Genomic DNA, 16,574 nt, shown 5'->3' with positions numbered 1-16,574 from the left:
TATATATATATATATATATATATATATATATATATATATATATATATACATATACTATATATATATACTATGCATGTATATATATATATATATATATATATCTCAACCTGGGCTACCAGATGGTCTGAAAGACCAATTCTATGACACCCTCTTGCAAACTACCTCGTCGACGAGTGACAGGGACCTTCTCTTTGTGGCTGGAGACTTCAACGGTCATGTCGGACGTCGTGCTGGGGGCTTCCATGGCATACATGGAGGCTATGGCTTCGGTTCCCGCAACGAGGAGGGAACCAGACTGCTGGAGTTCTGTGATGCAACCAATCTTATGGTCTGCAATACCAACTTCAGGAAACCTGCCAGTCACCTAGTCACCTACCGCTCCGGCAGACACTCTAGCCAAATCGACTACATCCTCGCCAGAAATAGGGAAAGAGGGCGGCTTATAAATGCCAAAACCTACCCTGGCGAAGAATGTACCCCACAACATAGATTAGTAGTTAGCGACTTTGGGATCAAGGCAAAATGGGTGCCCAGAATTAGACAGGCTTGGAGAAGAAGGGTGTGGAAGCTTAAAGACCCTGCAAACGGACAGAGACTTAGAGACAAGTTACTTGAAGCATTTAACGAAATAGAAGGGGATATAGCATCATACAACGTGGAAGACAATTGGAGATTTCTGCGGGACAACCTGTTGAAAGCCACCGACCAGATTTGTGGGTGGTGTAAGGTCCCCTCCCAACCCAGAGTAACGTGGTGGTGGAACAAGGAGGTAGACAGGGCTATTAGACAAAAGAAACAAGCTTGGAAGGACTGGAAGAACGGTGGTAGCAGGGAATTGTACCAATGTGCCAGAAGGGAGGCTAGGCGACAGGTTTATTTAGCCAGAGGGGAAGCAGATAAGGAAAGATTTGCCAATGTTCTGCGCCGTGAGGACCAAAGACTCGAGGTATTTCGGGTTGCAAGACAGTGTAGGAGAGAGAATAGTGATGTTGTAGGAGAGAAATGTGTTCGCATGGATGATGGTACGCTTGCATTAAATGAGGATGCAAAGAAAGAGGTCTGGAGATGCCACTACGATAGATTGCTTAATAAAGAGAATGAATGGGAGAAAGAGAGCCTGCCTTATGTCGACCCAATAGAGGGACCAGCTATCCGAGTTGATAATACCAGGGTAGATAACGCAATTAAGAGTATGAAGACCGGGAAAGCCCCCGGCCCATCAGGAATCACTGCAGAGATGCTCAAAATATCTGGCAGTGTTGGCTATAGCCTAGTCACCCGTATTACGAACCAGGTGATACACGAAGGAGTCATACCCTATGACTGGTGTAGCAGCATCATAGTCAACTGCTACAAAGGTAAAGGGGACGCTTTAGATACAAATAATTACAGAGGCATCAAGCTGTTAGATCAGGTTATGAAAGTTACAGAGAGGGTCATAGCCCAACTAATTAGGGAGCGAATCAATTTAGATGAGATGCAGTTTGGGTTCGTGCCAGGTAAAAGCACTACTGATGCCTTATTTCTAGTGAGACAGTTGCAAGAGAAATACCTAGCTAAGGATAAACCTCTGTACCTGGCTTTCGTTGACATGGAGAAAGCCTTTGACAGGGTCCCCCGATCCCTTATCTGGTGGTCAATGAGGAAACTTGGGATAGAAGAATGGCTAGTGAGAGCTGTGCGAGCCATGTACAGAGATGCTGCCAGTAAGGTGAGGGTTGGAAATGAGTACAGCAATGAATTCCGGGTAGAGGTAGGGGTCCACCAAGGTTCCGTCCTCAGCCCCCTATTATTTACCATAGTCCTCCAGGCAATCACAGAGGAGTTCAAGACAGGTTGCCCCTGGGAGCTCCTCTATGCTGATGACCTTGCCCTAATTGCGGAGTCACTATCAGAACTAGAGGAGAAGTTTCAGGTGTGGAAGCAAGGTCTAGAATTGAAGGGCCTTAGAGTCAACCTAGCTAAAACCAAAATCCTAATAAGTAGGAAGGTAGATAAAACACAAACCCCTTCAGGTAGATGGCCCTGCTCAGTATGTAGAAAAGGAGTAGGTAGTAACTCTATAAGATGTACCCGGTGCAAGCTATGGACACATAAGAGGTGCAGCAACATCAAAGGCAGGTTAACTAGCAAGTTAGTTTTTGTTTGTGGCAGATGTTCAGGTGCAATAAAGACTGCAAACAAACAGGAAACAACTTCTATCTCATTCCAGGGTGAAAAACTAGAGGTAGTCGATAGCTTCCGCTATCTGGGCGACCAAGTTAGTAGTGGGGGTGGGTGCGCTGAAAGTGTAGCTGCTAGAATAAGAATAGCCTGGGCAAAGTTTAGAGAGCTCTTACCCCTGCTGGCGACAAAGGGACTCTCACTCAGAGTAAAAGGCAGACTGTATGACGCATGCGTACGAACAACCATGCTACATGGCAGTGAAACATGGGCTGTAACTGCTGAGGACATACGTAAGCTCGCAAGGAATGAAGCCAGTATGCTCCGTTGGATGTGTAATGTCAATGTGAATACCCGTCAGAGTGTAAGTATCTTGAGAGAAAAGCTGAACATTAGAAGCATCAGTTGTGGCGTGCAAGAGAGACGATTGCGCTGGTATGGACATGTGGTGAGAATGGAGGAGGATAGCTGCGTGAAAAAGTGCCACACCCTAACAGTTGAGGGAACCCGTGGAAGAGGTAGGCCCAGGAAGACCTGGGCTGAGGTGGTGAGGCAAGACCTTCGTACATTGGGCCTCACCGAGGCGATGACTACGGACCGAGACCTTTGGAAATGGGCTGTGCGTGAGAAGACCCGGCAAGCCAAGTAAGATCGTTGCCAGTGCCCCTGGACTGGTTCTTGTGCGGGTGGCACATGAGATGCACCATTTTGAGCGTGGCCGTTGCCAGTACCGCCTGACTGGCTCCTGTAGGATTTTCGAGCGAGATCGTTGCCAGTGCCCCTGGACTGGCTTGTGCGGGTGGCACATAAAAGACACCATTTCGAGCGTGGCCGTTTTCGTGCGGGTGACACGTAAAAGCACCCACTACACTCTCTGAGTGGTTGGCGTTAAGAAGGGCATCCAGCTGTAGAAACTCTGCCAAATCAGACTGGAGCCTGGTGTTGCCATCCGGTTTCACCAGTCCTCAGTCAAATCGTCCAACCCATGCTAGCATGGAAAGCGGACGTTAAACGATGATGATGATGATGATGATATATATACATATGCTATATATATATACTATGCATGTATATATATATATATATATATATATATATATATATATATATATATATATATATATACATATACTATATATATATACTATGCATGTATATATATATATATATATATATATATATATATATATATATATATATATACATATACTATATATATACTATGCATGTATATATATATATATATATATATATATGTATATACATATACTATATATATACTATGCATGTATATATATATATATATATATATATATATATATACATATACTATGCATGTATATATATATATATATATATATATATATATATATATATATATATATATATACACATATATATATACATGTATCTGTACATATATACATGCATATATATATATACTTACTACATATATATATAAATATATTTCGTTTGTCAATTCATTTTGGAAGATTCCTGATGTGAAATCGTGTGTTGAAACAGATATTGTTGTATTTTGGGATGGTCATTTTATTTATTACTTAATTTTTATTTTGGCACATGTACTATTTTTCTTTTTTCTTCACTCATTTATTACTGTTATCTTATTAGTTTAACACCTGTCCATTGCCTGGATATCTTTTGTCACACATATGTGACCTCTTCAGTGACACTTTTCGTTTCCGTGTGTGTTCTTGCTCCACTTACTGCATTCTGTTCTTCTAAGATGCGTATCCTAATATGCGCACACATTTGTGTGTGCGTGTGTGTATGTGTGCACGTGTGTGTGCACGTGTGTGCATATGTGTGTGTGTGTGTATGTTTGTGTGTTTGTCTTAGTTTTTAGCAGCAGTGTAGCCTTCCTCTCACCCCCAACCTCTCATAATAAATAAATGAAAATATAAATATATCTGCCATATACCAGTGATAAATGTGAAAAACTATATAAAGGGCATGGATACATACAAATTAAACCCATACACACACACATGAAACCGCATGGATGGCCATATGTTGTCAACAAGACAACTAACACGGTCCACAGCAGCAGTGGTGCTGATGAGGACAACAACAACAACTACTATGATAGCAACACCATGGACGAACACATACACAGAGGAATACAGGAACTATACCTTTTACTTCTTTTTTTTCCTCGTGTCTTAAGACAGCAGCTGAGAGGTTGGAACTGAGGGGAAGGTCACACTGCTACTAAAAACTAAGACACACACACAAACATACACACACACACAAACATACACACACACACAAACATACACACACACACAAACATGCACGCATGCACGTGCATGCACACATACACACATACAAGGACACAGACACATGCACACACAAAGATACACATCTTAGAAGAACAGAATGGAGTCAGTGGAGCAAGGGCACACATGAAAATGAAAAGTGTCACTGAAGGAGTCACAGATGTGTGACGAAAGATTTCCAGACAATGGACCGGCACTAAAATAATAAAATAACAGTAATTAAAGAATGAAGAAAAAGAATACAGTGTGTGTATTTAATTGACAAAAAAAATTTTTTAATAATGAATAAAATAACAATATATATATTTCGTTATGGGATTTAGTTTGCAAGATTATTTATGCGAATTTGTGTGTTGAAGCATATTTTATTGTGTCTGGGGAGAGTCACTCTCTTTTAGTGCTTTGTTATTTAACACACTCACTGGTTCAATTTCCACTCAAGTAAATGAGTGGAAATTGAACCAGTGAGTGTGTTAAATAATAAGGCACTAAAAGAGAATGATTCTCCCCAGACACAATAATACACACACACACACACACACACACACACACACACACACACAGACAGATTACAATGGGTAAATTGTTGCCAGTTTATATTTTTAATTTGACGCATATGCGTTGTTTGGTTTTGATTTCGTCAACATCACACACAACACACACACAAGCATGTGTGTGCATGAATGTGTACATATATGCACACACACATACAAACACACATAGACATAAACACATGCAAGTATGTCTCTATATATTCTGTCTCTCTTTATGCATTCTGATGTAGAAGTGCAGCAGACTCTTGGTTGTAAGATCATGCTTTCAATTTCCAGACTGAGCATTGTGAGTGTTTATTGAGCAAAAACACCTAAAGCTCCATGAGGCTCCTGCAGGGGGTGGTGGTGAACCCTGCTGTACTCTTTCACCACAACTTTTTCTCAGTCTTTTTTCCTGTTTCTGTTGTACCTGTATTTCAAAGGGCCAGCCTTGTCACACTCTGTGTCACGCTGAATCTCCCTGAGAACTATGTTAAGGGTACATGTGTCTGTGGAGTGCTCAGCCACTTGCACGTTAATTTCACGAGCAGGCTGTTCTGTTGATCGAATCAGCTGGAACCCTCATCATCATAACTGACAGAGTGCCACCATGAATTCTGATGCTTTGTCTAAAAGACAACTTAACCATTCTAAAAATATATATTGATAAAATAGTACCAAATTGAAATATGTACTAAAGTTAGTATGAATGACTAAAACCTTTGAAGACAGTGACCAAGCCAATGACTTAAACTTGTAAAACAGAAATAAAAGAAAATTATCAGCAAGTGATTATTATTATTATTATTATTATTATTATTATTTCTTTTTGTCTTGAGAATGCAATTTGTATTTTCATTATTACTTTTATTTTTGTCAACAAAGCTCAAACTTAGAAATGTTAATAATTATCTGTAAAATACTAAATAAAGGCCTATAATAAATGCTCAGTTACAGACTGAGTTGCAATTGAGAATATTTTAATATATTCTCAATATGAAAATGCAAAATACAAGAATGGTGAACATGCACAATTTTATGAAGTTCAATCTAATTTTTACAACATAAGAATATTAATTATATATATTAATAAAAATGATTGCTCAAGTATAATATGATGATACTAAATAATAATAAAGTAGATTGTACGAATGGTTATATCACAAAAACTTAACTGAGAAAAGATACTAAAACAATCTTGAAAAGACATGGATTCATCAATTATCATACCAAGTATAACCTCCCAAACTGCAACATTTAAATGAAGCATATATATATATATATATATATATATATATATATATATATATATGGAAACTTGGGATAGAAGAATGGTTAGTGAGAGCTGTGCGAGCCATGTACAGAGATGCTGCCAGTAAGGTGAGGGTTGGAAATGAGTACAGCAATGAATTCCGGGTAGAGGTAGGGGTCCACCAAGGTTCCGTCCTCAGCCCCCTCTTATTTATCATAGTCCTCCAGGCAATCACAGAGGAGTTCAAGACAGGTTGCCCCTGGGAGCGCCTCTATGCTGATGACCTTGCCCTAATTGCGGAGTCACTATCAGAACTAGAGGAGAAGTTTCAGGTGTGGAAGCAAGGTCTAGAATTGAAGGGCCTTAGAGTCAACCTAGCTAAAACCAAAATCCTAATAAGTAGGAAGGTAGATAAAACACAAACCCCTTCAGGTAGATGGCCCTGCTCAGTATGTAGAAAAGGAGTAGGTAGTAACTCTATAAGATGTACCCGGTGCAAGCTATGGACACATAAGAGGTGCAGCAACATCAAAGGCAGGTTAACTAGCAAGTTAGTTTTTGTTTGTGGCAGATGTTCAGGTGCAATAAAGACTGTAAACAAACAGGAAACAACTTCTATCTCATTCCAGGGAGAAAAACTAGAGGTAGTCGATAGCTTCCGCTATCTGGGCGACCAAGTTAGTAGTGGGGGTGGGTGCGCTGAAAGTGTAGCTGCTAGAATAAGAATAGCCTGGGCAAAATTTAGAGAGCTCTTACCCCTGCTGGCGACAAAGGGACTCTCACTCAGAGTAAAAGGCAGACTGTATGACGCATGCGTACGAACAGCCATGCTACATGGCAGTGAAACATGGGCTGTAACTGCTGAGGACATACGTAAGCTCGCAAGGAATGAAGCCAGTATGCTCCGTTGGATGTGTAATGTCAATGTGAATACCCGTCAGAGTGTAAGTATCTTGAGAGAAAAGCTGAACATTAGAAGCATCAGTTGTGGTGTGCAAGAGAGACGATTGCGCTGGTATGGACATGTGGTGAGAATGGATGAGGATAGCTGCGTGAAAAAGTGCCACACCCTAACAGTTGAGGGAACCCGTGGAAGAGGTAGGCCCAGGAAGACCTGGGCTGAGGTGGTGAGGCAAGACCTTCGTACATTGGGCCTCACCGAGGCGATGACTACTGACCGAGACCTTTGGAAATGTGCTGTGCGTGAGAAGACCCGGCAAGCCAAGTAAGATCGTTGCCAGTGCCCCTGGACTGGCTCTTGTGCAGGTGACACATGAGATGCACCATTTTGAGCGTGGCCGTTGCCAGTACCGCCTGACTGGCTCCCGTAGGATTTTCGAGTGAGATCATTGCCAGTGCCCCTGGACTGGCTTGTGCGGGTGGCACATAAAAGACACCATTTCGAGCATGGCCGTTTTCGTGCGGGTGACACGTAAAAGCACCCACTACACTCTCTGAGTGGTTGGCGTTAGGAAGGGCATCCAGCTGTAGAAACTCTGCCAAATTAGATTGGAGCCTGGTGTTGCCATCCGGTTTCACCAGTCCTCAGTCAAATCGTCCAACCCATGCTAGCATGGAAAGCGGATGTTAAACGATGATGATGATGATATATATATATATAAATACACACACACACACGTATACACATAGTTCTTGGGGTGTATATATTTTGGATTGCTTTGAAAATTATTTGAGCACTAACTAGAGAATAGTTTCATTGAAAAATAGACTATTCATTTTATTAAACAATAGTAAAATTTACCTTATTTTAATAATTTTCACTATTTCAATGTTTTATTAACAAATATTTGTTACTTATACAAAACTCAGAAGGACGTGCTTGCTCTTCACTGCTTTTACATATTTTTTTTATGCATTCAATATTTTGGATGTAATATTATCCTCAACAATAGATATCAATAGTAAATTTCTCTTAATTACTATTAAATGAATAAATATTTCCTTTTATATTTCTATAGATTAATATATTGAGGAATATAACTAAAATTAATGCTCAAGACAAGTTTAATTTCTTAAAAAATTACACCATGGATATTAATAATATTCAATGTGATATAAATATAATGATGTTTATGTAAAGACAGGGAATATAACTAGTTACAAAAATATAGCATAACAATAATTAGAATTCAATAAATAGAATGTTCATACAGTGTAATTTCAGCTCATGATGAACATTTTGTTTTCTTTGTTTATTTTTACGAGGTTTCAAGCACAGTCAAGAGGATCAACAGCAACACAAAAGTAGGAGTTCTTTACCATGGACATCACACAAACCCAAGGATATTTCTACAAAACCTTCCAGTCAAGCTATTGTTGATAAAAAAACTGTCTGCAATGATGTTATTGATCTTAAATCCTTAAGAATAAAAACTGCTAATCTCCCAGAACCTTGGAATTTACCAATAAAAAATAGCTTCTCTTCTTTCCCCAAACCCCTGCCATCGGTACCTAAAGTACCAAAACCATAAAAATAACTTTATTCCATTCATTAAGTCTTTTCTAACGAGAACTACCAATGTTACACATAGGTTCTTTTCAAATGTAAAACGTCAATATAATTAACAGTAAACATGTTTAACCCCCTCTATAATTATTCTAATTATTGTAAATAAGCATGACTGCTATGCTACAGAAAGATATTGCATAAATCAGAATATATTTTATATATAATTTCTACATAATTCTTCTAGGAAAAACATTAACTTAGCTTCTGTGTAATTACTGACAGTTGTATTTTGCTTCATGTTGTTGATGTTTTTCTAGTCTAATAAAAAAATAAGGTATTTTAAACAAACAGAGTCTTTAATAAGCTATAGCACTATAGTTTACTAAATCTTCAAATATGATGCCCTATATATTTTCAAAGCCAGCTAATTATTACAGAAATATTCCAGTAATTCCCTTCATCTTTGCAAACAGTATTTATCTGAGTTTAAACTGAGAAAAGAAGGAAATATTAAAAACAAAATGAAACAAAAGCAAAAAATCACAAACCAGGATAATTCTTTCAAGTTTATTGCAAATTGATTGATTTGTACTATTGAGACAATACCATCATCTTTTTATTATTATTGTTTTGTGGGTTTTTTTTTATCTAAAACAAGTACTGTGAAGTTTAAGTACAAAGTGGCATGAGTACAAAGGCCAAAAGCTATATAAAGATATAAATATATTCACAAAGACTTATTGTATATAAATCCTTAGTTGTAAATAAACAATTCTATCTATTTTATTTTGCTACATTGGTCTTAAAATTATCTGCAATTGTAATATTTGCTTAACATTCCAACAACAAATTTGCAAACAATTTATCAAAATATAAAAAAAAAACACGCCAAAAAGTTTATAGGAATCCTGTTAAACTTTCCTACGGATTGCTTCTCAACAACAGGTGCAAATATTGCAGTTCATTTGTAATATCAACATGCTTACACATATTACAAATGTAACAGTAATTATTATCTTCCATACTATTTCAAAAGAAACAAGGATTTCCATGTTGGTTTGTCATTAGTAAAATATAATAATTGCTGAAGTGTAGACAGAAGTATCACAGCAACAAAGTAATTAATAAAAATTGTTTACAAACATTTAGATCTTGATGAAACCTTTTTCTATGTCTTAGATATTTGTTTCATTCATTTTGTTACAAACTAATTATTCAATTCAAAGCTGCTATGTCACTCTAGTTTTCAGACATTTGAAAGCTATGATATAATGAATGGCATCTTGTTAGCGATATAACAATACAAATTACACCTGCTTAACATTGATGTCATTGGCAACCATAGAAAAGCAAAATACTCATCACTTGAACACAAAATATCTTAGCTAGACTAATAAATATTCAATGGTAAGTAATATTTCTTTTATATACTTTATACATTTAAATTAATACTTACATTAAATTATAACTAAATCTTAATTTCCCCAAGTTATTTGCTTTACTTGGATTAGAAATGTAAATATTACATAAGAAGTGTAAACACTATCTAAACTCTGTTTTAAATGTTTCTAGAGTATTGTATTGTTTTGAGAAAGAGAGTGTGTCTGTCAGGAGTGTGTCTGTTAGAAGAACATATCTCAAGATAACATACACCAACAGGCTATTAAACATTACAAACCATCCTACAGCAGTAAAGCAACATTCTGAGAAAGCTTAAATTGGTATATGTTTGTCATGTAAAAAGAATGGTCAATGGCAAATGTGATATGATTTTCCACTGAGTCAACTGTGAGACTAGATATTTTAAGATGTTCTTACATCTATACTTAAATTAGGAACTAAGCTGACTAAAAAAAGAATGCTGAATTCAGTAGTTGAGTGATACAACATGCATAAAATCTGATGATTATGTATGGGGTGAACATGCTTGATGTAAAACTTTTAATGCAGTGAGCAACAGACAATATTGGTTCAATGATTAATGTTATTTTAATTATTTCAGCAAGTATGGTGAAAAACTTTAGATATATGTTGGTATTATTTAACTTCCTTCATGAAACATAGATTTCACAGTACTTGCTAAAGGAAGCCAGTACGTAGAATTAAAGTAATGTAACCTGAATAGGTGTGAAAAACTAGGATATTTAGAAAAATAAAGCAGCAACTTTAATTACTCAGAGATTCCATGATTTTAGTTTTTAACCATTTAGTCTGAGATAGAAAGGCAACATCCATGATCCTCTAAGATGGGTGTGAAAAGGAGAAAAGTATCCTTAATATGGAAACCTGATCCTGGTGTCTGCAACAGGGTGAACATTGCTTAAAGCATCCAAGGACTTCACAGTGGTGTGAAATTAAGAGATGGACTAAGTCTACCATTAAAGAACTCAGTCTACAAAGGAGAAATACTGCAAGGTATCAGGTCCAGTGAGGTAGTGAGTTGGCAGAATCATTAGCATGATGGTATCAACTTTGCCTTTCATCCCTTTGAAGTTAATAAAATGAAGTACCAGTCAAATATGGGGGTCAATGTAATCAGCTTGTTCTCTCCCCTCAAAATGGCTGGCCTAAAACCCTGCAATGGATTGATGTTCCATTCAGGGGAAATATTTCCCCTGATCTCAGTTATTTATATACCATGGAATCAGGGTAACTGGCTTTAAAAGTCCAAGGGCTCAAGAAAAAAAAGTCATGTCCAATACTCAAATAATTCTGTCAATCAAATGCTCTGAACTGAATTACTTTCCCAGAATAATTTACATTTCGAATGTAGTTTGAAATCCAAAGGTCCAAAATGATTCCATTTTGGCTTCCCTTCACTAACAAACAAAAGAAGATGTAGTTGTAAAGTCCTTGCAGTTAGAGCTTGCTATTACATTTGCTTTCCTTCTGCAGAATGTTTGAGTCAACGCTTATGCTATAATAGCATCTGTAAATCAGTAGTTACCCCCTTTTTTTTATTTGCATATATGGAATTCATTTTTTTTAATCAGCAAGGATTTGCTCATTTTTAATCTCTTATCTGTCATACTGAAGCATCAAAATATTCTCTCTAGCAAATAATTATTCTCTAGTTATGAATTTTTCATGAAGACTTCAGAATACTGAAGTTTTGACAGTTCTGTTTCACTGTCACAGGCATTTATGACTTTTTCTCTTTCTAAAGAATATTCATGCTTAGAGAAATATTACATGCACACTGGGGGATATCTGTACTCATTGACAATGAGAAACATATGCTATTATGTAAAGATGATAATATAAGAAACAGAGAGTAGCAAGAATGAGATACTACTTTAAATGAACTCATGCAATACACAGTCTATACAGCTTAGAACAACATTAGTAAGAAAATACAATAAGAACAAAACTGGTTAAAAAAATTAACTATATATTTATTAGAAAATTAATTTGACACTGCAGAGATGCTCAAAATATCTGGCAGTGTTGGCTATAGCCTAGTCACCCGTATTACGAACCAGGTGATACACGAAGGAGTCATACCCTATGACTGGTGTAGCAGCATCATAGTCAACTGCTACAAAGGTAAAGGGGACGCTTTAGATACAAATAATTACAGAGGCATCAAGCTGTTAGATCAGGTTATGAAAGTTACAGAGAGGGTCATAGCCCAACTAATTAGGGAGCGAATCAATTTAGATGAGATGCAGTTTGGGTTCGTGCCAGGTAAAAGCACTACTGATGCCTTATTTCTAGTGAGACAGTTGCAAGAGAAATACCTAGCCAAGGATAAACCTCTGTACCTGGCTTTCGTTGACATGGAGAAAGCCTTTGACAGGGTCCCCCGATCCCTTATCTGGTGGTCAATGAGGAAACTTGGGATAGAAGAATGGCTAGTGAGAGCTGTGCGAGCCATGTACAGAGATGCGGCCAGTAAGGTGAGGGTTGGAAATGAGTACAGCAATGAATTCCGGGTAGAGGTAGGGGTCCACCAAGGTTCCGTCCTCAGCCCCCTATTATTTACCATAGTCCTCCAGGCAATCACAGAGGAGTTCAAGACAGGTTGCCCCTGGGAGCTCCTCTATGCTGATGACCTTGCCCTAATTGCGGAGTCACTATCAGAACTAGAGGAGAAGTTTCAGGTGTGGAAGCAAGGTCTAGAATTGAAGGGCCTTAGAGTCAACCTAGCTAAAACCAAAATCCTAATAAGTAGGAAGGTAGATAAAACACAAACCCCTTCAGGTAGATGGCCCTGCTCAGTATGTAGAAAAGGAGTAGGTAGTAACTCTATAAGATGTACCCGGTGCAAGCTATGGACACATAAGAGGTGCAGCAACATCAAAGGCAGGTTAACTAGCAAGTTAGTTTTTGTTTGTGGCAGATGTTCAGGTGCAATAAAGACTGCAAACAAACAGGAAACAACTTCTATCTCATTCCAGGGTGAAAAACTAGAGGTAGTCGATAGCTTCCGCTATCTGGGCGACCAAGTTAGTAGTGGGGGTGGGTGCGCTGAAAGTGTAGCTGCTAGAATAAGAATAGCCTGGGCAAAGTTTAGAGAGCTCTTACCCCTGCTGGCGACAAAGGGACTCTCACTCAGAGTAAAAGGCAGACTGTATGACGCATGCGTACGAACAACCATGCTACATGGCAGTGAAACATGGGCTGTAACTGCTGAGGACATACGTAAGCTCGCAAGGAATGAAGCCAGTATGCTCCGTTGGATGTGTAATGTCAATGTGAATACCCGTCAGAGTGTAAGTATCTTGAGAGAAAAGCTGAACATTAGAAGCATCAGTTGTGGCGTGCAAGAGAGACGATTGCGCTGGTATGGACATGTGGTGAGAATGGAGGAGGATAGCTGCGTGAAAAAGTGCCACACCCTAACAGTTGAGGGAACCCGTGGAAGAGGTAGGCCCAGGAAGACCTGGGCTGAGGTGGTGAGGCAAGACCTTCGTACATTGGGCCTCACCGAGGCGATGACTACGGACCGAGACCTTTGGAAATGGGCTGTGCGTGAGAAGACCCGGCAAGCCAAGTAAGATCGTTGCCAGTGCCCCTGGACTGGTTCTTGTGCGGGTGGCACATGAGATGCACCATTTTGAGCGTGGCCGTTGCCAGTACCGCCTGACTGGCTCCTGTAGGATTTTCGAGCGAGATCGTTGCCAGTGCCCCTGGACTGGCTTGTGCGGGTGGCACATAAAAGACACCATTTCGAGCGTGGCCGTTTTCGTGCGGGTGACACGTAAAAGCACCCACTACACTCTCTGAGTGGTTGGCGTTAGGAAGGGCATCCAGCTGTAGAAACTCTGCCAAATCAGACTGGAGCCTGGTGTTGCCATCCGGTTTCACCAGTCCTCAGTCAAATCGTCCAACCCATGCTAGCATGGAAAGCGGACGTTAAACGATGATGATGATGATGATGATACCCAAATATTTTCATGGGTGTGAACTTCATGGCACAGCTACAATGAAAAAACAAAAAGGATACATTTAATATAAGAAAATTATAAAAGTCTCTACAAAAATCGTAGAAGTACACTTGGTTGGTTAGCATTTAGATATTAACAAGCATGTTTCAACCCCTGGTCCATGTTTCCTCTTTCTGTTTTCTCTATTGCTATCATAATGGCATATGTTCTTTAGATCTGTCTGGTCACATAACTCCACCACCCACCTCCAATTCACTCATCCCTCTACTTCTCATCACCTTCATTGACGACAGAGCGAACTCTGTGCGTGTCATTATGCCCATTCCTTCTTCCCCCAGAACATCGATTTTCTGGTATCTCTTCCCAACTCACGTCTTTCCTGTAGATGTTAATCTGAATGAGCTTCAAAAGAACATTAACAACATCAAACACATCGGTCTCAGGGTCTAGAAAAGGTCATGGGCATTACCATTTCCACCAGACTCGGCAATCAGCAAGCAAAAAAAAAAACAAGTTTGATTACCCCCATCTCAGATCAAATATCTCACCAAATAAATCTTTCCTGCTAGGCACAAGGCACAAAATTTTGGGTAAGGGAGTTACTCAACTGGTACTTATTTCATCAACTTCAAAAGAATGAAGATAGTCAACCTTGATGACATTTGAACTCAGAATGTAAAGCTGAAAGAAATGCTGCTAAGCTTTCTGTCCACTACAGTAACAATTCTGCCAGCTTGACAAATATAACAGAAAATATGATAGAATTGGTGTAAACTATTACCAAGATGGATCTTAAGCAGTTTGATTTTGTACCTGAACAAAATACTTCAATTACGACATTATAGTGTATGACAACTATAGAAGTAACATCTAACTATTCATCTTTATAAACCTGAAGAGAGAAATAAACTATGTTCTCCTTGTCATAATTTATGTATGTAATGACAATATAAGATACATAAATGGCTCCTTCGTTATGAGATATAATAAATACTTCATAGTATGCAAGAAAGTATTTGGCATTAAAATTTGCTTTTTGTCTTCTTTAGTCTTAAACCACAAATACTGAGATTTTTATAATGTAATTCAAGAGCTCTATATTTTCCATAGAAACTGTAACCGATTGTAAATAAGTTCCCATTGTGCAATCAATGTGGAAAAAAAGAAAGACAAGCACAAAGAAAAGACATATAAAAGGTAACAGAAACAATGATTACTGAAAGTGCTGGTCAAATCAATTTAGATTGAGTAAATATGTAACCAAGAATATTTTAGCCATGACTGTGTCATCATTTTATTTAATTTCTCTTATTTTTCGTTAAGATAGTGAGTTGAAGGAAATTTGGCTGACTTTTCTAGTATGTTAACCAACAGAGTAGAGACCCTCATGTTAGCTCATGACTTTGGAAGTTAGACCACATAGTAGTGATCAGGAACTTCATGAGACTGTTAAAAGTAGAAAAAGCATTAAATACAGAAAATAAAAGATATATAGGAATTCAATGCTATTTGGACATTATAAGAATTGTTACATTAGGGATAAATTATTTTAATTACAATTGCTTGGGAACTATAACAGTATATGAAAAGAGTCAGAAATTGGGACTCCAAAGACATAAGTTAAGAAAATTTAAAATCTTAGATTGAGGTAAAGTAAGTTAAGTAAAGTAATTGTTGAGGAATTATAAATTTATAATTTTACATGTTAAAGAGAAAATAACAACTGAAATATGTTTGTGTGAGATTAAGATTGATAATAATAGGCAAAGAATGAAGTGGTTATAAATGGTTGAGAGAATAGAACTAAAAGATATGATATTTGAAATAATAATATTGATTAAAGAACATAAAATGCTGAATAAATATGATTTTGTAGATTTATCAAGTTATTTTTCATTTTTGCTGCTAATAGAAATAGAGCTTCTTATATAATGCATGAAAATCAGGTTAAATGTCTCCAAAAGTCACAGGGATATATACAACCAGTACCTAGACTAAAACTTTGCAGTATTAAATGTATATAAAACGAATTGCCACCTGTATAAGAAAGATATCAGCTTAAATTAAGTAACATTCTCCTAAGTTCCAGTTCCTGTAAATGATATCTAGGTAAACTAAATCATATACAATTAAATGTTTAGCCATGTGACTTTAAAATGGCTATAGTAACATGTGAACACATAGGCTGGTAGCCTTATTTATTGGGCCAGTTTTTGTGCTAATATTATGTTATAAACAAAATTTTATTATAAGGCTGTCACACACACACACACACACACACACATACATATATATATACATACATATATATATATATATATATATATACATGGCAGCTTTATAATACACTTCAGTTTATAACAATTTTAGTGATGGAAATGATGGTATATACAGGTAGCTAGCTTTCCTCAATTTTTTAGCTCATGCGTGCTTATAGTATCTTGCCCTCCCCATTTTCTTCAATCT

General features: G+C 37.7%; 2 protein-coding genes and 1 long non-coding RNA gene across 13 annotated transcripts in view; 2 read left to right on the top strand and 1 right to left on the bottom strand.

The window, feature by feature from the left end:
- The window catches only part of LOC106871764 (protocadherin alpha-3-like), an 84,729-nt gene extending 74,845 nt beyond the window's left edge, over positions 1-9,884 (top strand). The window contains exon 5 of one of the 2 annotated variants that reach the window (XR_016244373.1): positions 8,475-9,504. Coding sequence is in view for 1 of the 2 variants with exons in the window: in XM_014918403.3 (XP_014773889.2) it covers positions 8,475-8,740 (266 nt within the window). In the remaining variant the exon portion in view is untranslated. Of the gene's footprint in view, positions 1-8,474 lie in introns of both variants that reach the window. The other variant, XM_014918403.3, reaches the window with a different exon arrangement.
- LOC149132688 (uncharacterized) overlaps positions 1-16,574 on the bottom strand; it is a 962,641-nt gene that overhangs the window by 490,888 nt on the left and 455,179 nt on the right. For all 9 annotated transcript variants that reach the window (XR_016244382.1, XR_016244384.1, XR_016244389.1 and 6 more), the window contains one exon: positions 14,106-14,141. This is a non-coding gene — a long non-coding RNA (uncharacterized LOC149132688). The remainder of the gene's footprint in view (positions 1-14,105; positions 14,142-16,574) is intronic.
- The window catches only part of LOC106871765 (protocadherin alpha-3-like), a 44,697-nt gene continuing 38,126 nt past the window's right edge, over positions 10,004-16,574 (top strand). For both annotated transcript variants that reach the window (XM_052973133.2, XM_089363280.1), the window contains exon 1: positions 10,004-10,125. The gene's annotated coding sequence lies outside the window, so the exon portion shown is untranslated. The remainder of the gene's footprint in view (positions 10,126-16,574) is intronic.

This window comes from Octopus bimaculoides, chromosome 14, assembly GCF_046866305.1.
Source record: "Octopus bimaculoides isolate indiv1 chromosome 14, ASM4686630v1, whole genome shotgun sequence".
Lineage (NCBI taxonomy): Eukaryota > Metazoa > Mollusca > Cephalopoda > Octopoda > Octopodidae > Octopus > Octopus bimaculoides.
This window is presented reverse-complemented; position numbering and strand designations above follow the sequence as displayed.